Source organism: Pholcus phalangioides, unplaced genomic scaffold, assembly GCF_987345545.1.
Source record: "Pholcus phalangioides strain wild (caught in Gottingen) unplaced genomic scaffold, Ppha-v1.0 ptg000009l_1, whole genome shotgun sequence".
NCBI classification, from domain to species: Eukaryota; Metazoa; Arthropoda; class Arachnida; order Araneae; family Pholcidae; genus Pholcus; species Pholcus phalangioides.
The window spans coordinates 46599455-46625179 of NW_028301602.1; the positions used below are offsets into that span (position 1 = coordinate 46599455).

Sequence of the window (25725 nt, forward strand, 5' to 3'; positions counted from 1 at the left end):
TGATGAAAATGTAAGAAATACATGCAAGCTTTTATGTCTGAAATCACTTTGAGTCAACATAGAGATTTTTCAATCTTTCAGGACATGGTTTAACAACGATATTGAGACCAAAGAGGCTATATCCCTGAAAAGTTAGCTTGATGAAGATACTCTATTATTTTAAACTTCCATCTCAAGAATCTCCACCTGTTTTTTTCAATAGACACTTAGAACTCTTGCTTCCTTAATGGAAATGATATCATACCTTTATTTGTCTGATTTAATGCCTTTGAGATAGATGGGAAGTTTACTGAGAAAGTTATCTTCTGCAATCAATTAGTTCAGCATAACTCCATTGATAGTGAAGATAAGGTCCCAAAATCACCCTTTCAGTACAAATTCGGTAGGCACCTTAATAATACGTTCATATTATACTCAAATTCTGTGGAAGTTTGTATGTATCTTGTTCTATTTTGACATGAATACATCTTGCAAATCAGCTGTCTGACTAAAGAGGCCTTAACTGAAAAGTTGGCTTAATGAAGATACTCTATTATTAAACTCTCATCTCAAGGATCTCCACCCCATTTTTTTCAATACCATGTAAAGCTTGTTTTGCTCCTGAAAAATCGTTGACAGTTGCTCACAATGTGAGGCAAGATGATGATAAACATCTCAATCATTTTCAAATGGTAACCAGACAGTGATAACACATATTTACTTTAAATTCAAAAATGTAATTCTTCAGTTTTTTGATTAACTAGTAGTAACCAATAGGATTAGAATCGCATGTGAGAAAAGCAGTGTCATATAATTAATGTAATTTATTTGAGGTTTTTCCTTTGAGTAATTATAGGGACACTTTTTTCTAGTTTCTTATAGGATTATAAATCGTATACGAGTATATATTCGGCAAGACAACTACGATGGGGGGAAAAAATTAAATATTAAAAGAAAATTATAAATTTGTCCCCCATGATGATTTCAGGAAACTTTTTCCTTAATAGCCTACTGTATTTATATCACTGGTTTATATAGGGAAAATTATTCAATTATCTTCGAGTAAATTTTTTTCAGCTCTGGAATAGATGAAATTAAAATATTTTTTCAAAAATAAAATCTTTAAAAAATTTAACAAGGTACGCCATTCTGTCCATAAAATAGTAAAAATACAGTTTAATAAAGGGTGTGAAATATATATACATTCACAAAAGGTCGATTTTTTTTTTTTTTACTTTCTAAGATAGACAATTAAATAGAGACCTTATTTCCTAATATTTTGATGGAATCGTTTATTTTCCGTTTTCACTGCAGATTTTTTCTCTTTCCTGAAATTCTTTCGCTAGGGGAACATGAGATTTTTGCAATACCCACTCTTTAATGCCATTTTGGAAAGGATTGATATGCCATTAGCAATGTCAACAACATTGCTATAGAAAAAAAATTGAACTTTTGTGAGCCTATCATTTTTCACACGTACCAGTGAGGCTGAAGTTTACGTGACGTTGACCAGGAGAACTCAAAATCGGAACAATTTATGGAGCGGCTTTGAAAGACTATACTTTCTTGGTACAAAAAGCGAATTTCTCATAAAAATTGGTGGACATGAATATTTCATGAGAAAAAAATTGCTGTAAGCGAATGCAGATTTGAATAATATGCAGCGAGATGTGAAAAAAATCGCATCGAACGCGAAATACCGTTCTGTACCGAAATACCGTGTGTGTGTATATATATACACACACGGTATACAAGATGAATAAATGTATATATATATATACACATTTATTCATCTTGTATTTAAAATTTCGTGTTCCTCTTCATTTATGATTTTGAGTATTTACTGAACTTCAATCTTGATTTAATCACGAGTATCGTCGATGCAATCTTGCCCCAGCTACAATCACCTGCGTGCTATTAAAAGTCAAAACTAAAAGGGAACGTATTCTCTTTTTAATTTGCGTATTAGTGTTCAGAGCTTATCTCTCTTATAGAAATAGAATTTTAATTGAGAGAATTAGAGTTCGGCCTCCATATCCCAACAATTATTTGATTATAACAATGCAGTGGAAGCTGAAAGCAGCGCTCTCTGGCGGTTATCAACCCGAAAGTTTATTTACACACGACAGAGCTCGCACGGTGATGCGAGCGAAAAGTTGTATTCGAAGAAGCGCGCCGTGAAAGAAGCGATGGCTGTGTAATGAGAGTTTCGTCGAGCTTCGCCACGAAATGCTGACGAACTTGGCCAGTGTCTGCTGATAAAAACAAATGAGACTGGTAATCAGATAAGGACGGACAGGAAAAAAAAAACTGTTGGCTCTTCATTCAATTAGTTTTAGGAGTTCGGACGAAACCGACTCTAATGCTCTTTGTGTATTCTGAATGAATTAAGTTGATATCAACTGATCACATTCATTTGATTCGCAGATGCTTCAAAAATTTCTGTCGCTGGTGAGAAATTCTGATCGAGTTTTCTCAGATTCGTCGCTTCGTGTTGACTTTTAGTAGTTAAAAACTTTTTTTCTTTTACCGAATAACAAAAAGGGTCGATAATGGCCACAATTTCAATGGAAGCTTTAATGTTGCATCTGATGCACAAAGCCGAACGATCGAGATCTGATTTCAACAACAAGAATAAGTCCATGCTAGCTGAAGTGAGGACGTTAGAATTCTGGAGGGCCATCATTGCCGAATGTATGGCTTCGTTCTTCTATGTGGTCCTTGCTTGTGGAGCCCACGTGCCTTGGCCGCATCACCCTTCCCCAAGTATAATAATAAAGGCTCTGGCAAGTGGTATAGGCATGGCAGCCGTAGCGCAATGCTTCGGTCACGTTTCTGGTGCTCATGCCAATCCGGCATGTACGTTGGCCATGTTAGTGACCAGGAAGATCTCTCCGCTTAGATCATTCCTTTATGTGACGTCTCAATGCGGGGGAGCAATCGCTGGAGCGGCTCTACTGTACGGGTGAGTATAAGTTGTTCTCCCATTATGCAGAGAATTGTCTCATTTGATGAAACTGGAAGGGAACCAATAATTCGAATAGCGTAATTAACTACCTGAGTTTCATTTTTTACGTCGATTTCAAAAAAAAAAGTAATACTTTATAGTTGTGAATGCACAGATTTAATTGCTGAAAAAGTAAAAACAACATGAATTTTCTATTTCGGTTTAATGGATTGAATCCTTTTTGTGCTTTGGGGAATTTCAATTTTGCGTATTTCTTGTTGCTTTCACAAAAACGCGACGTAGTGAAATATTCATTCAACGATATTCTTTTTTGCTTCAAAAAAAAAAAAAAAAATCTCTAAAACAATCGAGATTTCAATGCCGAGACGAACTTTGAAAGAAAAATTTGCTGGTCTCTGCTGGGAATCAAACCCCAGTCCTCTTGCTATTCGGACAAGTGGGACTCCGAATTAGTCTCAGCATTAATATTAATCCAGGAATTATCTTTACTTTAATCTATTGTGGGCTGAGAAAAATCATCTCCCTCAAACGAGATTTTCTTTTCGATTCAAATTCTATATCATCAGATTGCGGACTGTATGTTGTCAAACGAATCGATCCTCATTTCCGGCACATTTTATGTATAAGATAGACCTCGAAGTACGAATATACCCCGGAATCGGATAGATCGCAACCACCATCATGTTCCGCGTTATTTTTTGAAATTAATTTTAAAAAAAAGTTTTTTTTGCATCTCGTCGTATTTTGCGGTTAGGTTATAACGCGGAAGTAAATCATTTTCCTAACTGGATCTCCAATGTTGTGTTCTTCGAAAATAAAAAAAAAAAGTTTTTCCCGTTTCTTATCGAGAATACGTTGTTATATAATACAAATGTTTACATGCACACATTTACTTTTATTCATTTTTTTTTTCAGTTATTTTTTTGGCTATTCTTTTCAAACTGAAGCAAACAAGGTAGTTGTTGTCGGGGTTCAGCACATATCCTTACTTATTTAACTTTTAAACAAAAAAAAGTTAAATATTTTTAGTACTGTATTCCTGGAACTGTGAAGACTTTGAATGAATGAAATTTAAAACATTAGAATGAACTTCTTGCTTCACTTCATCTCTTATTCTGCTACCATAATGATATTAAAATAGATTATATTTGTTGTTTTCGTTATAAAGCCAGACTAAACTGACATATGGGAAATATTAAAAAATAGAAAAAAATCGCAGTCTTTTAAAAATCTGGTATGCATGGACAGTCCAGATTGCGCATAAACCATGTTTTGGAGGTTAAAATAAATATTTCGTGATTTTGTTTCTTTTCAAATCAGTGAAAGTGAAACACTTCCAGGTTTATGTTTTTTTTTCGGACGCATTCGAACGTTAAAACTCGTTATAAGTAAAGATGAACAAAAGTGTTCTGGTTTAACAGACTTGTTATGATTGGCCATATCTTGTTTTCAACTCAATAATCATAGAGATCGGACGAGTAGTCACTAGAGCAGACTATTTTTAACTGCAAAGACATCAGAAGATAACGATATCGCTGCGAACTCTTGAGTGGCTATCCAAAGCTTAAACCCGTCTGTTTTTATCTCTCAATCCAGTTTCAATATACGGAGTTTTTAATGATTGATTTCGTTACAAAAAAAAAGGGAATTGTAGGGGGGGGGGGGTGTTCGCGGATGAACAGGAAGAAGATTTGGAAGGGGTCATACGAAATAAATACCAGATCATAGTTTTTGTTAACATAATTTTATTTTTTTTTAAATTACCGTTGCAACTACAGGAAGAAATTGTTGATCCATTGGCCATCAATCAGCTTTATTTTTTTTACATTACTAATACAGTCGACGCCGCTTATTGAAATCACGGGTAATGTTATCATTTGATCATTGTTATCACTTTTTCAAAGAACGGAACCGATCAATATCATAACATCGGAAAAAATTCGTTTTTGTTGTCCGGAATTCTGATGGTGTTATTGTGAGGTATGAGGGAGAGAAACCTCCTCCGACTGTGGGGGGGGGGGGGAAAGGAGAGAGATGATTATGCCAAGGTTTCTAGAATATATAGGATTATGCAAGGAACTGGATTGGATTATGCAAGGAAGATAGGATTATGCAATGGCAGTGGCGTCGGAGCCGGGGGTGCTGTGGGTGCTCGAGCACCCACGGAAGTTTGTAGAACGGGTTCGAGCACCCACAGAATTGATTCAAAAATCGAAATTTCCTACATGAATCTCAAGACGGGCACCCACAGGTTCATAACACTTCCGACGCCCCTGCTGGATGGTGATGTAAGAAAAAAGAAAAGAGACCAGAGAAAAAGGACAGTTGGTGTCGGGATCTGCCAGGAGGCAGACGTGGAAGAAAAGAGAGGCCACTGGAAGTGGCGAAGGAAAACGAAAGGCGATGGTTAGATGAAATTGTGGCAAAATGAATTGGCAGTTTTTGTTCACACATGAGTTTTTTTTGTTATGTGTTGTCAGAGTTATTAAAATCTCAAAGAAAAGTACAGCGTGCTGGTATGATAAAACCAAGTATTTTCTTTTTTCGAAGAAAGGTTTCACTGAGACGAACAACAGTGAAACTTTAGTTATCAATTTTTTTCCATTGGAAGTTTTTTTTGTGCATTCTAAAGCTACGGTTTAACTAAACTTATTTTTTTCCCCGTAAATTATCATTATCAGGCTGCAAGACTATGTAGGAGGCTAGAAGGTGTTCTCCCCCATTTGCAAACATTTCCGTACTGAATGTCGTAATCAGTCCATAGTACTCGCTGAGATCCATATGTGTGGAGCTGCTTTTGCAATGCCCTTTTTATAATGGAGGTAAATGTATGAGAGGTAAAAAAACCAGTTTCCTTAAGTTCTTGATCAGTTTCTTTAAGTTGACCAAATTCAAATTTCTTTTTCCGAGAAACTTTCTCAGGTGATCTATGAAACGTATATTGTATTTTAAAAAAAGTATCGTAATTCGTGACATATACATTAGGCATTTCCATTCTAACGCCTCACAATGGCTGAATAACAAAAATGTAGGATTTTAGCTCAAAGTAAAAAAAAAAAAGTCCTGTTTTAAGAATGGATAAAAGAAATGGAACGATTGAACATTTTGGAACCAATCATGTGGGAAAAGTAATAGAAAAGAAACTAAACAGAATGTATGGTCACCGTACTTTTAAACGGGGATTTTTTTGGATGTACATATTATTTAGTTATTGTTATCAGAAACCCCGTCCCAATGTGATCCCATTAAGTGGCGTGGGCTGTATATAAAATGACCCGAGACACCATAGGCGTACCAGAATTTTCTCAGGGGGAGGCTACTTTTTTCCTGCAAAATAGCACTGATCTCGGGTCGAGCCCTTGGCGTAGGCCAATGTGAGACATAACCACATAGCAGAAGAAATTATATGAGAGAACAGCGTTTCTTAACCTTTTACAGGCCATGCCCTCCCCCCTTCGGACAATATTCTCTTCTCGTGTCCCCATGGCCAGGCACGGATCCAGAAGGTGAGTGATCATCCCTCCCAAGAGGCGAATTAAATGGGGGAAAATAGGTCTATACAAAATATGGGACAATCCAACGGACCTACAATCGACCCTGCCAGGCCTACAACCGGACTAGAATTTAGTGTTTCTCTTGGATGGGGCGGGGGGGGGGGTGGTTATGCATGGCTGTCTCAAAACCCTAAGTCCTCGGACAAAGTGATGTTCTGGGCACCCCGTACTTAGCTGGAATTAAGAACTTATATATGTGACACAAATGATATCATGGTACTAGATCTCATCACGTAGGCCCACAGGCCCGTGCGAAGATGGCCCTGGTTCTATGAACAGCGTTGCTGGATTTTAATTTTTTCCCACCTTTATTTCACTTGAAAGCTGTAATTCTATACAACTCTCCGTGACCCCCCTTCACCACTTGTCGTGGCTCTCATTTCATCTGATTTTTTACCCGCGGCCTTAGAATATCCGAGGCCCGCAAGGAGGGGGCATACGATCCCAGGTTGAGAACCAATGAGTTGGAACACTCTGTCATGACAATTTCTCAAGTTTTTTGCTGAACCAATAATTTGATCTGCAAGTAACGCATAAAATATCAAGAAATACGGCATTTGCGAAATGATCTACGTATTCTAATATTTCTGTATATGTACAGAGAGCATACCTTTCTCTCTATCGAAGCTCTCTCTTTTTTTTCAGACTTTTTCCTGGTCCTTATCGTTTAGCGAATGCTTCTTCCCAAACGACCTCATAGTACAGTATCGGTAAGCGATCGACTCACCTACAATGGTTTATATTCTCGAGCTTTTTTTCATTCGATAACAGTAGACAATTTCTTCATAATGGGAAGAATCGGGGGGGGGGGGGAAATCCGAGGGAAAAAGTCATTTTGAACGTTACACGATAGGAATAGCGAGCTCTATCAAAACCATAACTAAAATTTGATTTGGTTTCGAAACATTACGTTACTCGAAGAACGCGATATTTTTTTTTATCCGGGAAAACATTATAGGAAGAATGCATGGAAGTGACCCTCGTTTTCCGCATAGTTTCTGATCCTTCCTCTCGTAGTTGAGTTTGAATCGATTTTTCTGGAAGTAATAAAGAAAAAATACGCACACACACACACACACATATATATATTTGTATACAAAACTTTTTTCATAGTTATTTATTTTGCTTTGGAAATTGGACAGTAGCCTATCTCAATGAGAAGAAACAATTTTTTCTCTTACCTGGTGGAATAGGAACTTCTAAATCTTTGAGCTGAACTCGTGCCAATTTTTTACTTTTATTTTTTTACTCAAGTGTTTTCAGTTCTTTCTGACCCTTCCCAAAAAAAAAAAAACAACCAAAAAACATCTTACATATGGCTCCATCGTTCGTTCCGTTTCGCAGATGTCTTTTGCTACCAGTGGCCACTTCCGTTGTGTCCACTAGAAAAGTTAGTTTCATAGAAAGTTGTTTTCCCGTCTCTTGAATAATTCGTTTTTCTATTGCGTCTAACGAAGAATATGTTCTTTAAAAGCTGTTTGTGCCATTAAATTCTTCCGTCTTTTTTTTTCTCTTCATGTTCAGAAACGGTCAAACTTTGTTTCTGTTGAGAAAACTAGACTGTATAACTAATATGGGAACTGAAGCTATATGTTATTGGAGAAATATAACATATTTGAGAAGTTTCAAAAAAATTGGACATCAATTCAGCAAGTTTTTCTTTGTAATTAATATAAATTTTCAATTAATTAACTTTTTATTTAATATAAATTACTAATTTAATTAATTACTAGATATGATTTTGGAAAACCTCATGTACCATGTGACAAAAAAAAAAAAAAAAGGAAAAACTGTTTTTTTCCTATTTTTTAAAAATTTTTTTTTTATGGTCATGTGGAAAAAACTGCAGATCGAAAACGGAAAAAATTTGCAAAAACATCATTTTTGAAAAGTCATTGAAAACCAAATTTATTTGTAAACAAGTTTAAAATAATACTATGTCACTCTCTCTCTCTCTTTCCCTCTCATTAGACCTTTTAATTTCCAAAAATGTTCACATTTCATACAAAAATCTAAAAAATTAATTGAAAAAAAAATTCTTAAACAAAGATTTACGCAAACGCAACGTCAGTCAAAAATGGGTTAAGAGATCGAAGAAATGAAATGAAGTCTCCGTTAATCGAAATGATAACTGTCGAAAATGTTGGTGATTTTGTTTGCATCGGTTGGAATATTTACTGTAAATAGAATTTTTTTTCAAACATTTTTTAGCGTTGTTGCTGGAAATAATATTTTACTAAAATCTCAGCATGTCATTTCTTGCTGAACTACTCCTGACTTTTGCTTGTTTTCATGGATTTTTATTGTGGATACAATTTGAGGCACTAAGGACATGGACATGAAGCCCGGGGTCATGCCGGTATGGACCCCCCTCGGTAAGAGAGCTGGTTCTATGGGAAATTCAGCTGGATTATGGGAAAATAGTCCCACTTTGTCCTCACCATACTTTGTTTAGAAGCTATATTTTTATATCCATTTTTTTTCACAGCTCTCCGTGGTCCCCTTAACTCTCTATGGTCTCGTATATATTTTAATATGCATGGTCAGAGATAGAAAGAGTGAGAGAGAGAGAGAGAGAGAGAGAACCAATTATAATAATTTATTTTCTCAACTTTTTTGGTAGTTTAGAAATTAACCTTTTAGTGTCATTTTTGGTACAAAATACGGCTATATAAGTACAATACTTTTTTATCTAGAAAGAGTCGATTGCTTGTTGGTATCATTTTTTGAGAGCTGCTGAAATTTTACGTGATCAAAGATTTATGAAATCGCACCAAATTGAGGGGAATAATTTAATTTAAAAAATACTCAACTTTTCAAAACAAGATTTTATCTGTTTAATCGAGGACAGTAAAATAATGGGAAAACTGTATATTTCACCCTCTTAATTAACTAATGTAGCTAATTAAAAATACACTCTAATTAAACTGCTGTGTTGATGTATTGTTCCAATGAAAAATATGCCAATAGTACTAATATAGGATGTAAATTATATTAAATATATATAATTTACATCCGTTTGTAAAAAAATGCAATTCGTTTTTGGGGGGGGGGTGAACCATAGTGGGGTTAAAACCCAGCCCCCCCCCATTTGTTTGTTTCGCTATTATCAGTGTACAATATGGTAGGTACTCGTACGCAAAATATCCAAAACTGAATACTTCATACACTTTGTCCCAATAATTGTGACACGTTATTTGCACTCATTAGGTATTGAAGACTAAATCTGTTCACGAGAGACCCTTACAATTTCGGCATTCTGAATTGTAGGTTTTCTAACCAATTAGTAACAGCGCCGACTCTCAGAATCGGAAATCAGCGTGCACTATGTTCGTACCCTAGCGTAGAACAAAAAAAATTGTTTGGAAATTAAATTATTCAACGTTATTCACACACACAAAATTCCTCATGTTCTCGGTGAAAACAACTTTACTCACGATGAAAGATGACGTAAAATATAGGCATCCAGGTAAAACAGCATAGTATCGATCGGTACTCTTTTCGGGTATTTTCTGTAATCTGTTCAAGACACACACACCCTGTTAAAAACTTCCTTTTCCTTCCCATACTCACCAATTTGTTCGACTTTGTGGTTTGAAGAAAATCTTTCTTTACCTTCTCCTCTCCTTTAGTGGCTTCGGATATGCTCCATTTTTCCATTCTTCCGATTCCCAAGACGGTCGGGGGAGGGGGTATGAAGTCCTCCGTAGAGAATACGATGCTAAGTAAATGACTATGCGTTTTCAAAATTTCCGTTCTTTATGGTGCCGGGGGCTCTTCTATATAAATTTTGTCTAGAAAGAATGTAGGGCGGTCGATAACGCTGGAAAAGCTAACGGTTAATCATAATTTAAACTCATCAAGCACAGATCACCACGGCTGACCATATTCCACTGAGATGAAAGTGGGACATCCAGTTAATTATCGCTTGCATGTACCAATTTACCAATTTGCCTGCCTGCACACTTTTCTCCATGCACCAATTCATTAAAAATTCCTCAGAGGAATCTTTATGAGCTGTGTATGGTATGTAGTAACAGTTAATTTTCGCAAATCGGCACCGGCAATAGGTAATTGTCTCTGATTAACCCTTTCAGAACCGAACATTCATTTTTTTTGTAATTTTCATTTTTTTTGCATTTTTGATACTCTAAATCAATTGAAAACATAAATGTCAGCAAATCTTTATTTTTTTTTCAATTTTTTATTTTTTTGTGAAGAAATAATTAATTTCGTTCAAATTTTTTCAGTCAACATGGTGCAGGGTATATGCATTCTTCACATATAATTTTTTCCAGAATTTTGTTGTCAAGTTTTATGTAATGAATCACACTTTTCCCAGAGGCACTTTTTCCTGGAAGCCATCTTAAAAACCCCTGGAAGTGCAACTTCAAGTGTGCCAAAAAATCCTCCAAAATTTATATTCTCTCTATTTCTAACTCAAAACTTACACAATCCTTCAAGTCAGGGCTTCACTCCCTGAGTTGAAAAGAAAAAGCTCTACAGTGAGAAAAAGCAACCCACACATTTGTGACACCAGGATCTGAAACGAGGATCAAAGCGGATATCACTCCAAGCGAAAAAATTCAGGACCAAAAATCCCGGACATATCAGCTCAGCTAGTTATAATGTCACTGCCTCCATTTATAGTTTATAGTGCTTTGCGTGCTACAATCTTACAATTTTCACTCGAATTGAAGTTTTTTTTTTTTTCATTTTAAATGAATATGGATGCTTGGCAATCTTAAAATTAAGTTCCGTGCAAAGTGGTTGTGCGGTTTCCAAATTTGAGGCGCGAATGCGAGCCAGTCTCCCAATTGAAAAAGTCTCTTCGCAGAGAGCAAGAAAACCTTCAACACGATACTTACACAACATGAAAATTCATGCACCTGCAATTTTTGAGTTCAAAATATGGAAGACAGATGGTTGTACCAGTATAACACGAAACAATCGTAACTTTGACAGTACAATTGTGTTAGGACCATAAATACACTCAGAAAACACTTTCATGCATGTACCAATTCGTTAGAAATTCCCCAGAGGAGTGTTTATGAGCTGCATGTAAACCCGTACAAAGAGATTAGCGCAATTTCCCCATAGACAAGAATGAATCTTGAATATTAGTACAGTAAAATTTCGTGAATTTTTTTATGAGCAAATTTAGTTTTGAAAAATTCTACAAGAAATCATCAGACTTTGCTTTTCTCGACCAAGTTGTTAAAAGACAAATCTTAAAGACTAATATAAAATTTTCAAAATTCTGTTTTTCCTCTACTCTTATTTTTGATAATTTAACGGCCATTTTAATTTGTATTGTTCGGTTGGAGTGCATCGAGAATGCGTATCACTCAATACCAATTATGTTGTTCAACCTAAGGACCAACGTGTACCATTCAAAATCTGAATCTTTTTATCGTCATTAGGAGTATGGAAAGTATCGGAAAGTACAAATTTTGTAATTCGTTGATGAAAGTAATATTTTCTTGATAGCCTAAGGCCTGCATTCAAAAATTAAACCAATAAGCTTATCGGTTGCATTTGCTCGAATGTAACCTATGAGCTTTATTGGTTAGATTTTTCAAGTTTTATATAAGGGATTATATCAAACTTCAAAAATGCAACCAATGAATGCATCGGTTATATTCGAGCGAATGTAACTAATAAACTTATTGGTTGTATTTTTCAAGTTTTATAAAAGAACTTTTCTCAAACTTTTATAATGTAATCCTGGCCTTAGACCTGTATTACACTATAAAAGTTCTTTTACAAATTTGCGAAATTCAACCATTAAGCGTATCGGTTACATTCGAGCGAATTCAGCCAATGTATTCGACGAAAATTTTACAGCCGTTAGTAGATGGCTCAAAATATGTACTGTGAAAAAAGTAGCTGTGGAATTGCATTAAGAGAGGAGTAAATTAATGTTGAAAATTGGGTCTGGAATGCCAAACCCGTACAGTTACCATCAATTGGCGACTTTGCATTCTTGAAAATTAACGAAAACATCTAATGCGTTTATACTATCAAAACGTGCTTTATGCTGTATTTAGAGGCGTTAATATTTGAAAAATAGCTTAAAAGTATCACTCGAAAACCAGAATATGTAGATTAGATACATCAGTACTATCTTGCATAGTTTACAACAGATATAGTTGATTACAATTGATTCAGGTCGAATGAAAGGGTTAATTTATTTATAAATTGAAAGTGTTACAAATATGAGGCTCTTTGAAGAAATGCATAAAGCAGAAACGTATTTTACACCAGTTACAACGAGTGAGTATTTTGGATGCACAGTTTTGTTTTCAGCAATCAAGTGCGTTGTTTCCAATAAATATGAAATCAACAGGATTCTCGAAATACTCAGGATGCGTTTCTGTTTATGAAAATGCATGCCATGAATATTCCCACATGTTGACGTAGCGTGGTGAAGAAAACTGGTTGTGTGCAATGGATTGTACTTCAAAAATATTGTCTCGATAAAACAAATCGATTTGTATTTGCAAAATCATAACTAAATCTGAAAATTTTCGAACGAAATTTTTCCACACCCGAAAACCATACCTATCAAGCGGTTGTATTAGATGAGTGGCTTTAAGTGGCATTACAAACACATGAACGATTTTATCCGGTGGCGTAACACTATCAATCAAATGAAAGGGCGAACGGTCTTTATGAAGGATGACCAAGAATCCACTAAAAGTACGGTTTCATCTCGGGTGTTTTTAAAATATATTTCCGATAAATATTCGCGCAGTTCTTTTGATCCCATTTTCCCCCGATTTCGAAGCGACGGTATAAATATTGTCAGCTTGAAACATTTTCTGCTGAACTTGGGTTCCGAATTGTCCTTTAGGTTCAGAATACATAATAAAGGCGATAACAGCATTCCATCTTTGCTGATTATTGGCATTACAGTATATGGAAATGGATCGTAGCATGGATAGATTGTGCAGCATTTTCAGTCTGTTTTGAACCCAAAAATTCAATCGTTCTCCCCGAATGAATTTCTTTATTAAAACCCAATTGATCAGTATTAAACATCTGGTTATCCTTCAACTGCGAATTCTTAAAACAAAATACATCATTTACATATACTGTACTTTTGAAGCATTTACAATATGATCCTCTTCATAAATTTGCTTTTGAGCGATCATTTTAGTAATTTTTCAGCTAAAAATTCTACATTTCTGTTTAAAATTACGGAGCCGTTTCCCGAAAGTTTTGGATGACATTTTTATAGACAGAGCTTTATTACTAGTCCAGCTTTTCAAATCCGAGTCATGCACGTTTACATGCATGCGCCTCACATCATGGACGGATACGGGAGGGCAGGGGCATGCCCCACCCCCTCAGACTTCCAAGTCTATATCCGCATATGCCTCACATCCTGAAAATTTTGAAAAACATTTTTGAATTTCGAATAGTTTGTGCCTCTTATCACCAAATTTGTTGACTTGATTTTCCCACAAATACATTTGAGACAAACTTTTTACAAATCTATACTTGCTTTGAACAGATTTTAGTGTACGCTGTTTCATTTTTTTACCGCTACGTCAGTATTCAACGGCTGCTCTTTTAGTTTCAAATGGGGATACTCTGGACTTCCTCATTTAACTCTTCACCTACATACATTTCATCATTTTCATCTATATAATGTCAAAATCAGAATTCTGAAATTCACTTTCGTCAACCGATGACTCGAAATCTGAAATCCAGAGTGTCTTCTACTTCATCATTAAACATTTCCCAAATAGAGATTCAGGTCCTTTCAAAATTTCCAATATTTTATTTTTTAAATTTATTTCGGCTTCTGTAAAATCTGTCAGCTCCATTTCTTGAACAGAGAATTCGTGGTACAGCATCCACACCACGTTGAACACATTAATATGTGGTGGCATTTTCTGTTTGAAAGCCACAGCTGGTTTAAAAAAATAGATTAAAAAACATCGAGGTACACAACAATGCAATTTCATGCGAAAGACTTTTCAGCATTACACAAAACAACAACAAAAACTTATTGCAACTCGCTAATTTGTTTCACTTATCTATCTATATACACTGCTGGCCACCGTAAATGCAACACCCTGAAGGAAGCATGCAAATAATATGAAATTTACAACATGCATTAGTGGAGGTGAGATATGCAAATGATTAGAATTTCAGCGCAGACGCACATCACGCGCGCCTGTGGCGCCACTTCAAAGCGCTATTTAAGGCTTGGAGATTTCGACGATTTGAAGTACGGCAATTGTGTTTTTCTTGTGGTTTTTTCAAAAAAACGATCAATTATGCCTCGTAGAAAACAGCGATCATCTTTTGATCAAGTATCCGAGTTCGACAGAGGAAGGATAGTGGCCTACCGAGATTGTGGATTATCTTTCAGGGAAATCGGTAGTCGTGTTGGACGAAACCAAACGACTGTAATGCGGATATGTGATCGTTGGATGCAGGAGGGTACGACGGACCGACGTGTTCGATCGCATCCACCTCAGTGCACCACTTCACGTGATGACAGGCGTATTGTGCGTATGGCAGTGACGGATAGCTCAGCCACATCACGAACCATAGCACAGCACATTCAGTCTGTACCGCATCATCCAGTGTCTGCGCGTACCATTCGACGCCGTTTACAGCAGAGTGGTCTGTCCGCAAGACGTCCATTGCTTCGTCTACCCTTGACGCAGAACCACAGACGTCTCCGCCGCCAATGGTGCGATGAAAGAAGGATGTGGACGGCACAATGGAATGAAATTGTCTTTACTGACGAGTCACGCTTCTGTCTGCAACACCACGATGGTCGGATTCGAGTCTGGAGACACCGTGGAGAGAGGATGCTGAACAGCTGCGTTATGCACCGCCACACTGGTCCTGCACCGGGTATTATGGTATGGGGCGGTATTGGATATCACTCTCGCACTCCTCTAGTACGCATTGCCGGTACTTTAAAAAGCCAGCGCTACATCTCCGATGTGTTGGAGCCAGTTGTCCTTCCTTACCTTCAGGGCTTGCCCACAGCCATATTTCAACAGGATAATGCGCGACCACACGTGGCACGCATTGTCCAAAGGTTCTTCGTCAATCGCCAGATTGAATTGCTTCCCTGGCCAGCTCGCTCTCCGGACCTTTCGCCGATAGAAAACATGTGGTCCATGGTTGCTCAACGATTGACCCAGATTACATCCCCAGCTGCCACACCAGATCAACTTTGGCAACGCGTGGAAGCTGCTTGGTCTGCTGTACCCCAAGAACACATCCAAAGTCTCTTTGAATCAATGCCGAGGCGTGTGGCAGCCGTGATCTCCAACAATGGCGGCTACTTTGGCTACTGATTTTGGCAGGAACCACACTTCACAGAAGTCTATAAATTTAATCATTTGATGCTTGGTCAACATGTTATCTACAAAATAAATATTGTTGCGATATCTCTTGTCTTTCTTGGTGTTGCAATTTGGGTGGCCAGCAGTGTATATAAAATTGATTTTCTGTCTGTGTGTGTGTGTATGTACGTTCTCTATACAAATCTGCAATTTTAGATCGATCGTCGCCAAATTTTGCATATATACCAAATGGGACCCGACTTGAACGATAGGCTACTTTCAAATTTCGTCAGGGCAGGGCGAATGCCCCAAACGGGCAAAGAACTGTCGGGCAATAATGGTTTTTGGGCCTCAACAATCACTTTCGGAACGTTTACTTTGTTTACCGTGGTTCCCTAGCAATGCGTTTCAGACGTGTATATGCCTTTACAATGGTTTGTTACTTCTCTAATCCTGTTACTATATGAATAATAATTTATGCCTTTATAATGCTTTGCCACATTTTCAATACTCTCAGTAATGAGGCTTCTTGAATAGACGTCATAATCATCATCAGCATCTGTTTGAGGGTCAGGAAAAGGGTGATTCTCATAGAAATCAATGTTAAAATTGCCGATTTTAATGTACAAATGCGGAAATTTTGTGGTGTTTCTGTCACATCAATAATTTTAAAAATTGTATTGAATTCTCGATTTTTGAAATATTCAGTTCGCTTAGAGATATACGAAGCCCAGGAGATTAAATATGAAGTAATTAGCCGGACCTACTTTTGAGTTGGATACCCATGCAATAACATTGATTTCAACTTTTTATTTATATCCTCTCAAGCATGAAAATTAAGTTCTCTGTATTGTCTTTTAATATTCAACTGCATAAATGGATATAGTTTAGGTTGTTTTAAAATTAATTATGGGCCTGTAAAGTACATTGAAGAAATTGCACAGCTTTAGCTAAGCTTTGGAAGCAGAAACAGGCAGATGGATATCTTGAAGTTCAAGGGTGGGGGAATCGAAATATTTAGCGCCCCTAAAAAAAAGGAAAAAAAGTATTTATTTCTATGTTTCTTTAAATCTAGATTTCTTTATTTTACGAGTCGTGCAAGAAGTCGTCATATTGGTTAACTTAGACACGGTTTGTATGTCCCTCAAAGAAAGAGGGAGCTATTACGCATAGACTAAAGATATTATTCTTACTCTGTGCTATTACGTGATCCAAACAGCCTCATTAAAGAAAACCCGGGCAGCGCCGGGTATTATAGCTAGTGTAAAATAAAAGTGTAGGAAATGCACAATTACACTAAAAGTATATATTGAACTCAATTTCAAACACTTTTGAATGCAAAATACCCAAAAAAATAACTTTACAACAGATTTAAACTCATTCGGAGGAAACACAGTTCATTTAAGAATTTTTCTGCTTTTTTCTGAATCCTCGCCAAGTAGGGTTGCATTTGGCGTTAAAAATGTTGATTTGTATTCATTTTTGATAGCTTTTCTGTTGCATTTCCGCTGCTACTGTTTTCACAGTACGTATTTTGAGCCATCTACTAACGCCTGTAAAATTTTCGTCGAATTCTATGAGTTTAGCTTAGGAGCGTTTCCTTGTAAATCAATTATGTATATATATATACTAGCTATAATACCCGGCGCTGCCCAGGTTTTCTTCAATTACTGGGAGGATTGAAAAAGTGACAAACCATTGTAAAGGAATAAACTATAAATAATCTTTTAAATACATGATACTGGCAACATTAAAGAAGTGACAAACTATTGTGAAGGCATATGCACGTCTGAAACGCATTGCTAGGGAACCACGGTAAGCAAAGTAAATGTTTCGAAAGTGATTGTTGAAGTCCAGGAACCATTGTTACCCGACGGTTTTTCACCCATTTCACGCATTTGCCCAGCTCTGACGAACTTTTAAAGTAGCCTATCGTTCAAGTCGGGTCCCATTTTATATATATATGCAAAATTTGATGGCGATAGATCTAAAATTGTAGATTTGTATAGAGAACATACGCGCACAAAGACAGAAAATCAATGTTATACATACAAACAGATTATAATTATAAATTATTAAACTTTGGAAAACGGTTTCGTAACTGATAAAATTTTAATAATTTATAATAATTATTATCTCATATGTGAATGTTGATGATTAAGTTGCACAATTTGTAGTCATTTTACGGATCCAGGTTAGATTAATTGAATGATTTGAATTTTGGATAATTTGAACTTTTTTCGCAGTGACTCTTTGGGATTCGAATTAACCAAGTTCCAAGTGTGAATTAACCAAATTCACACAGGAAAAATAATTGTGCGTGAGACATGCACACATATAAAAAAATAGACAGTGTTGACATTCATTGGAGCCGACGGAACTAACATTTAAAAAACATTAAGCACAATAATGATTTTTTTTTCTTTGCTGAGCTTTTTGGTATCCGACATAACCAAACCTCGCTGTAAATGAACCAACGAGTAGATGCGGTGAATTTTTTTAAAATAATTTTCTCTTTGATTTCGTTTTTGTTTAAATTACACGCACTCTATCTCTCTCTCTGTATCTCGCCGGAACGAATGAGGCTGCTCTTATATTTCAACAACTAATATCATTTTGCTAAGTCCATGGTTGTGCCTCTCTTTCTCTCTTGCTATTCCTCACTTTTATTGCCGTTATTTCTCGTTCTTAGTCGCTGGTCGTTATCGCTGTTTCTATTCGAGAATGGACTGCTCCAGTGATTATGAACGAGGTCAGTTAACGCTAGTTCTGTTGAAAATTCGTCGTTCGCTATCTCTTCGAGAACGAAGAACGAAAAAAACGATTCCTACACTGAGTGATGCGTAGGTTGTTCAAGTACAGATTTTGTGGCGCATTCAGTCTTATTCTCATCATTTCATATCTTAAAATTTAAAAAGAAAAAAAAAACCATTACGAGAAATAAATAAAAGATTTCGCTGTTCATAGAATTGTTTCCGAACGGGCTGACGCTGAGCTTCTGAACTAGCTAGTTTAAAAGCAATGATTCAAAAGCATACTATGTACAGTGAAAGCTCACTGCAACGATACTCGATATAACGATTAATCCCTCTAAGACAACTATATTTTTTTCAAAACTTGTTTGGAATCGCCTATAGTCTAATGTTGAACTCTTCCCGATATAACGATATCTTTTACTGCGATAAATTCCTCTATATAAAGATATTTTTTGAGATGAGTTTGAAACCGCTACAACGATATTTTTTTATATTTCACTCGAAAAATATCCTTCAGCATATTTTTAAACTCATACATATTTGAGTTCTTCCGAGGACGTATCATCATCATCAACCATTTTCAATCCACTGCTGGATGAAGGTGTCCTCTAAATTTTTCCATTTTGCTCTGTCTGATGCTTTAGCCATCTAGTTGAGTCCTGCCACTTTTCTGATCTCATCAATCCATCTTGCGTGGGGACGCCTTCTCGGACGTTTAACACCACGGAGGTACCACTCTAGAATACTTGTGGTCCATCTGCTGTCCTGTCTTCTAGCGATATGTCCAGCCCATTTCCAGTTCAAACGTTTGATTCCATGATATCATATACCTTTGTGTGGTTCCTTATCCAAGTGATTCGTCTTCTGTCTCTCCTTGTGATGCCTAGCATACATCTTTCCATGCTCCTTTGTGTTGTCTGTAGCCTTTGTATCGTCTTGCTTGTGAGCGTCCATGTTTCAGCTCCATAAGTCAGTGCTGGTAGCACACACTTGTTAAACACTTTTCTTTTCAGGCATAATGGCATGTGACTCTTCAGAATTACAGTTTTTTGTCAAAACTGCACCATCTAATCCTGATCCTTCTGTTTATTTCATTAATGATTCCGTTGTCCATGGTAATTTCTTGTCCCAGGTATACATAGCTTTCTACTTCTTCTATCTCTGTGTTGTTGAGCGAGATTTTCCTCTTCAATGCAAAGGGGTTGAACATGACTTTAGTCTTTAGCAGATTTATTTTCAAGCCCACCTGAATACTTGCCTTCGCCAATTCTTGTATCATTTCTTCTAGTTCGTCTGGATTACTGCTGATAACAACAATGTCGTCGGCAAAACGCAAATGGTTGAGAATTTTTTTTTTTTAATATCGTGATCTTCACGTATTCCCAAGGGATCAGCATGATCCGTCCAGGGATTTTTTTTATTCCTTTTATTTTAATTCCTTTCTCATTCCAATCCAGTTTTCTGAATACTTTTTCTAAAATAGCGGTAAAGAGTTTTGGTGAGATAGTATATGAGTTATATGAGTGTTTTCATGAAATGGTACTTATAGAAGTACCGTAAATAAAGATTCAAAGAAGATTTGACGATCAACACGAGATGCGTTTTCATTTCGAACATAACTAACAGAGGTAATTTAAGTCTCAAACTGCTCCATTCTGCAAACGATCCTTTATAATGGAGGAAACCGATTATTGCAAATTGCAGAAAGTAGAAAATGTAGACTTTCTCAGAATACTGTACAAGCTTTCGTCGATTGAACGACTAACTTCGCGAACAGCGGACAGAAACGAATGTCGTTGGCATCGAAAAGGAACTCGCGTTATTCAGAAATAATGATGCATTTCCTGCAGCCAAAAAAGAAAAAGAAAGCGAAAAAGACATTAATTAGTTGAATTGTCACCCGTCCTCTCCACCCTTCACACTGAACAACAAATTTCGACAGAGTTTCTGCGTCCAAAACAAAAACGCCCATTTCTTATGTAAATTCGGTGAAAGACCCTTTTGAACACGAATTTCACCATAAAAAAGCTAGATTTGCTACGGTTTTCTCTGAAATTGGACATTTAATACTTATACGTATAACAACATAATACGTTAAAACATAAGTACATTATATATATAGAAAATAAAATTAATTATACAGAAAAAACACAAATATATGGAAACGCAATGTACAGGGCGTCCATAATTAAAATACCCTATTTTAATGTAGCCTACAGGCGAAACCAGTCATCAGAAAATTGTGAAATTTTGTGGAGTTTTGTTCACTTCATCCTGAAGTGATGGGAATTTGTTTCAGGGTGAAAAAAAAATAGTTGCACATGTCACCACCAGAGGGCGTGAATACCTGTAGTAAACATGTAAATTTATGTGATGTCACGCAGCAGCAGTTATAAAACCTAGAAACATTCGCGGAGATCTTGTTTCTCAATGTGTTTGCTGCTCACAATGACGATAAGTTTACGAGATCGCGCTTTCTTGGTCAAATTGTTTTACTAAAACAGCAATTTCGCAGTAACTGCTCTACGGGAATATCGGAATTGGAAGAGGATTCGAAAAGGTCCGATGAATGTTAAAAACCTTCGGAGTGTATGATAACGAAATTTGAAACCACAAAGGATCGTTGGCTGTTTGTCCTGGAAGTGGAAAAAAACCCTTTGCTATAGACGCTTTAGGTGGAAGAGGACAGAGCTTCAAATTCTCGTGGTAGCACTAGTGTCAGGCGTGTAGCACAGACGTTGTATAGGCCACGTTCAACTGTTCCATAAGATCATGCGGAATACCCTCCGATATTATATTCGTGCAAACTTTCACTTGTGCAGTGGTTGTTTCCACACGATTATGACGCTCGACTCCGGTTCTCACTGCAGTTTCTAGCTCGCGTTGAGGTCGATTCAGAATGGTCTTGGAATATCCTCTGGACAGACGAAGCGCATTTTCACTTGGATGGTGCAGTCAATACTCACAACTGCCGAATTTGGTAACCCGAAAATCTGCATGCTATCTTAGAGGTTCCGTTGCATTCGCCAAAAGTGACGGTATGGTGTGGATTCACTGCATCATTTATTCTCGCTTCCTACTTCTACTAGGAGTTACGTTCTACATGATATGTTTGATCACCGGGAAGCGGCGCTATACAATTTTTGGCTTTGGGGGCTTTTGAAACGTCTGGCAAGTCGTGACAATCCAAGAACTTTACCTGACCTTAAAGGCAGCATTTCATGCCACGTGCTGAACATTTCCCCGCACACACTTCGGTCAGTTGTGGAACATGCCATTTCGCGATTTCACATGGTATCTAAAAATGATGGCCATTATGTGGAACATGTTTTGTTGCAGTAACAACTGTTAAAATTGTATAAGTTTGCCTCATTTCTTAATAAAACATCATCTGGTGGCGACATGTGCAACTAATTTTTTTGTTCCCTGAAACAAATTCTCATCACTTCATGAAGTCCTGCACAAAATTTCACAATTTTCTGATGACTCATTTCACCTGTAGGCTACTTTAAAATAGGGTCTAATAATTATGGATGCCCTGTATTACAGTGCAATGATTCATTTATCGGCGTCTGACTGCAATTCGGTTTGCATTGTGCTTGTACTGGACATAAGGAGCATCTCTTAACAATTGTCCAACAGTAGTCAGCCAGCACACCACCAGCTACAGTAGACTCTACCACAGACATCTCCAACTCGTTGCTCGCGAGCACTACGGTGCCCTGAGGAACACCCGGATTGCTCGATGCTCGTGTGCAATTTAGTGCTCGCGAGCACTTGATCAACGTTCCAATTAAATACCTTGTACAAATTGCATTCAAATTGAAAGCATCCCGATTTCATGTATTCGTATGCCAACTTTGCCGTAAGGTTGCTTTTCTTTTGATGATGCGTACGGGCTGTGCTCGAGAGTTGAAAAAAGGGTGAAGACCTCCACTCTACTATAGCTGGTGTTGGCCAACATCGAGGTTGACTATTCTCATTGGTAACGTTGTTCCTATGGTCCTTACCACTTTTTTCACCATATACAGCAATAACGCTCGTAAAGAACTTTTTAACTGTGTCAAAAGAATAATATCTCCAAAACAAGAACGCACGCAATATCATTGTTGTCAAGCGTCATCAGAAGAAGTATAGAAAGGCTTCTAATGCTGCCCAAACAAACACACGCATCTATTAAACCAATCTTACAGAACTTTCTAATTAATAAAAGTTTTGGGAAACATTTTGAAGCCGTTCGGTTTCGCCAGTAACTAAAATTTCTACGCATTTCATAAATGAGGAGGAAAACGGGAAAGAAGAAAGAAAGAGAAGAAGGCGCCAAATGAGATCAGCGGGCAGCATCTTGATTGATGCGTTGATTACGTCCTCATATATTTATAGAGATAGGAGAAAAAACTCTTCCTTATAATATAAAAAAAAATCTTCTAAGAAAGAGACTGCTTTTACAAAAGGATCATTGATTCGCGCGCTTCCGACCTCTGATAATGACGGCGCGGCGTCTACTTTTTCCCCTTTTCTCCTTTTTTAACGCGTTTGTTTTCAGAATTGAAAAAATTTCTTTTCTCTACTTTTTTGTTTTTTTTGGAAGACTTTTCACGTGACTTCTCCTCCCCCCCTTTTATAGGGCCTATGCCAGTGTTTTCCAACCGTTTTCTCGTCCCGCACCCCCCCCCCCCCCAGTGCGATTCGAGTTACCTTTCCGCACCCCCTTGTGTAATGTGTTGTCTATTTGATATAAAATTCAAAATTATTTTTTGGAACTAATTACATTAATTGTTCTTAAGTTAATTACTATGAAAATTCTAAACTTGGGGGATTATAAAATTAATTTATTAATAAAAAACACGCAGGTATATTATATCAACAAAGAAATTGAAATTACATCGATTTTTGTAAATTGACTAATTTGTTGGCATGAGTATCAGTGAGTAATTTGCTGTCGCATTTTTGTTATAATTTCTTGAAGCTCAATGTTCTTTCTTCGAAAGAGCTACCCGCATATCATCGCTTACATCCAAGCGATTTCTGGTTTTTGTTTTCCATTGTAGTAGTGAAGAAAATCCTGTTTCACAAATGTAGGTAGTAGCAAATGGTACAAGCGTTTGCAAAGCTGTCTTTGCCAATGTTGATTATTTTTTTTCATCGAGCGCACCAGAATTATTCTAAATCAGAATTTTTAAATTCCCGGATGAGAATCATCCCGCGCCCCGGGGCTGCATCCCTGTCAGCCCTCACTCTTATGGGGAGGGGGCACGCAAACATAATTTGGCCGCCAGCACCATTGTAAAATTCGATGATTCTACAATGTTTTTTTTTGTTTCCACCTGAAATTTTTAGCCACCTAAATTTTGCCACTCGGGGTGATTTCCCCCTCTGCCCCCCCCCCCCTCCATTTTCGGCCCTAGATTATGTCTACTTTGGGAGGGTTGGCTTATGCTTCGGGGGGGGGGGGGGGGAGTTAAACGAGACGAGTATCAATGGGGATATTACACGAATATATACACTATAATTAGTTTTGTCTTTAGTAATAAAAAAAACGGATTCTTCAATCACTAGACTAGAAAAAAAAATCATGAATCACTTCACTTACTAGTTTCAGCCGGAACAACGATATACAGGGTGATTCAAAACTCGACGTATAAACTAGGGGAGGTAGAAATCACAAAAACAAAACAGAATCACATAGGAATGTATGACCCTAACTTGATCAGCTGGAGGGTAAACAAAGATGCAGAAATGACAAGCCAATAATGGGTGGAAAAACTCTTTATTTAGCTATACTTTACACGAGGACAGTATGTGTACACGTTAAGTTTCATAACAAGTGCTCAAAGTTCTTACCATCCACAGTTATGCAGATAAATTTCTATGTGATTCCGTTTAATTTTGGTTTTCTACCAGCCCTAAAAGTTTGTACGTTGAGTTTTGTCATATATATATATATATATATATATTAATTGTTGGACACGATTAAAATTCTCTGACGTTTATTTAAGTCCCACTCACGGCAATACCGAATTTAAGAACAGCATGCTAATAACACGGTATGAATATAAACAAAGTGCCAAATATTCTGGGTAATAAGCGTATTTTTCTTCAATCGAAATGGAAAACAAGTAGGGAAAAGGTGGGTAAGAGTATGCATGTAAGTTTTTTGCTGTTGGCAACAGGGTTAGTAAAAGTGATTATGTCCACGGCCGACTCAATTCATGTGTCGAGTCGGCCGTGCCATGACTGAGTTAGCTTATGTGTGTTGAATTATCCCAAAAAAAAGTTCTATTATTGATGACACTCCTGCGTACCTACCTTTTCTCTACGATCGAAAATCGAAAAAGAAACTTATGCACAAAAATCTGAAAATTGCATGCAAAAGGTAAACATTGTGTTTTAGTAAGTTTCTTCAAACTGGGAACATTCAAACATTGCGCGACATATTTCAGCGATCGAAAGCTAAAACATGTGGTGTCAAAATGTAGACATGATTCATATTGTTTAAAGATATGAAAAATTCGACTTTTTTCAATTCAATGATCATTTTTTTAATCATTTTTGTCGCACCACGGTCATTTTCTGCACACGAGGGCTAATTAGACCGGGACCTACAATTTATTGCCGATTCCGAACGGCAGGCTTGTTTTTTATACTCGTCAAGAGGTTGGTGCGCTAACCCCTCGATGGGGGACTCCCTGCGGTAGCAATTTTTTGCTGCGGTCAGGTCGCCGTTTTTTTGTCGTACCCTTGTGTCAGGAAAGTTTTCTGACAAGGACGAACCGGGTATCGAACTCGCGACATCTCTAAACATCCTTTGGTACTTTAGGCGAGTATCTTATCGACCGGGCTACCGCGCCCTTTCAATTCAATCTTCCTTAATAAACAGTGAACATGTTACAATTTTCTTTCCGTCTCGCACCCTCAAAAATGCTTTCGCGCACCCCCAAATACACTGGTCTATGCTAAGCTGGGGGGGGGGGGGGAATGTGATCGTTCAAAGTAAATGATAAAATCTACTTTCGCGGATTAGCCGTGAATCACACTATTCACCGAAGAGGCAAAAATTTTAGATTTCAAAAGAAATATGTGTTCGGCCAAGATTCGAAGTTTAGGCTCTCTCTACGGGAAGTGGTCAGTGATTGGTCGGTATCTTT

General features: G+C 37.1%; 1 protein-coding gene across 1 annotated transcript in view; it reads left to right on the top strand.

Moving 5' to 3' along the window:
* The first annotated feature begins 2103 nt into the window (after window positions 1–2103).
* LOC149083212 (aquaporin AQPAe.a-like) overlaps window positions 2104–25725 on the top strand; it is a 75492-nt gene continuing 51870 nt past the window's right edge. The window contains exon 1 of the mRNA XM_089236408.1: window positions 2104–2944. Within this exon, the coding sequence (XP_089092534.1) occupies window positions 2532–2944 (413 nt within the window). The 5' untranslated portion in view covers window positions 2104–2531. The remainder of the gene's footprint in view (window positions 2945–25725) is intronic.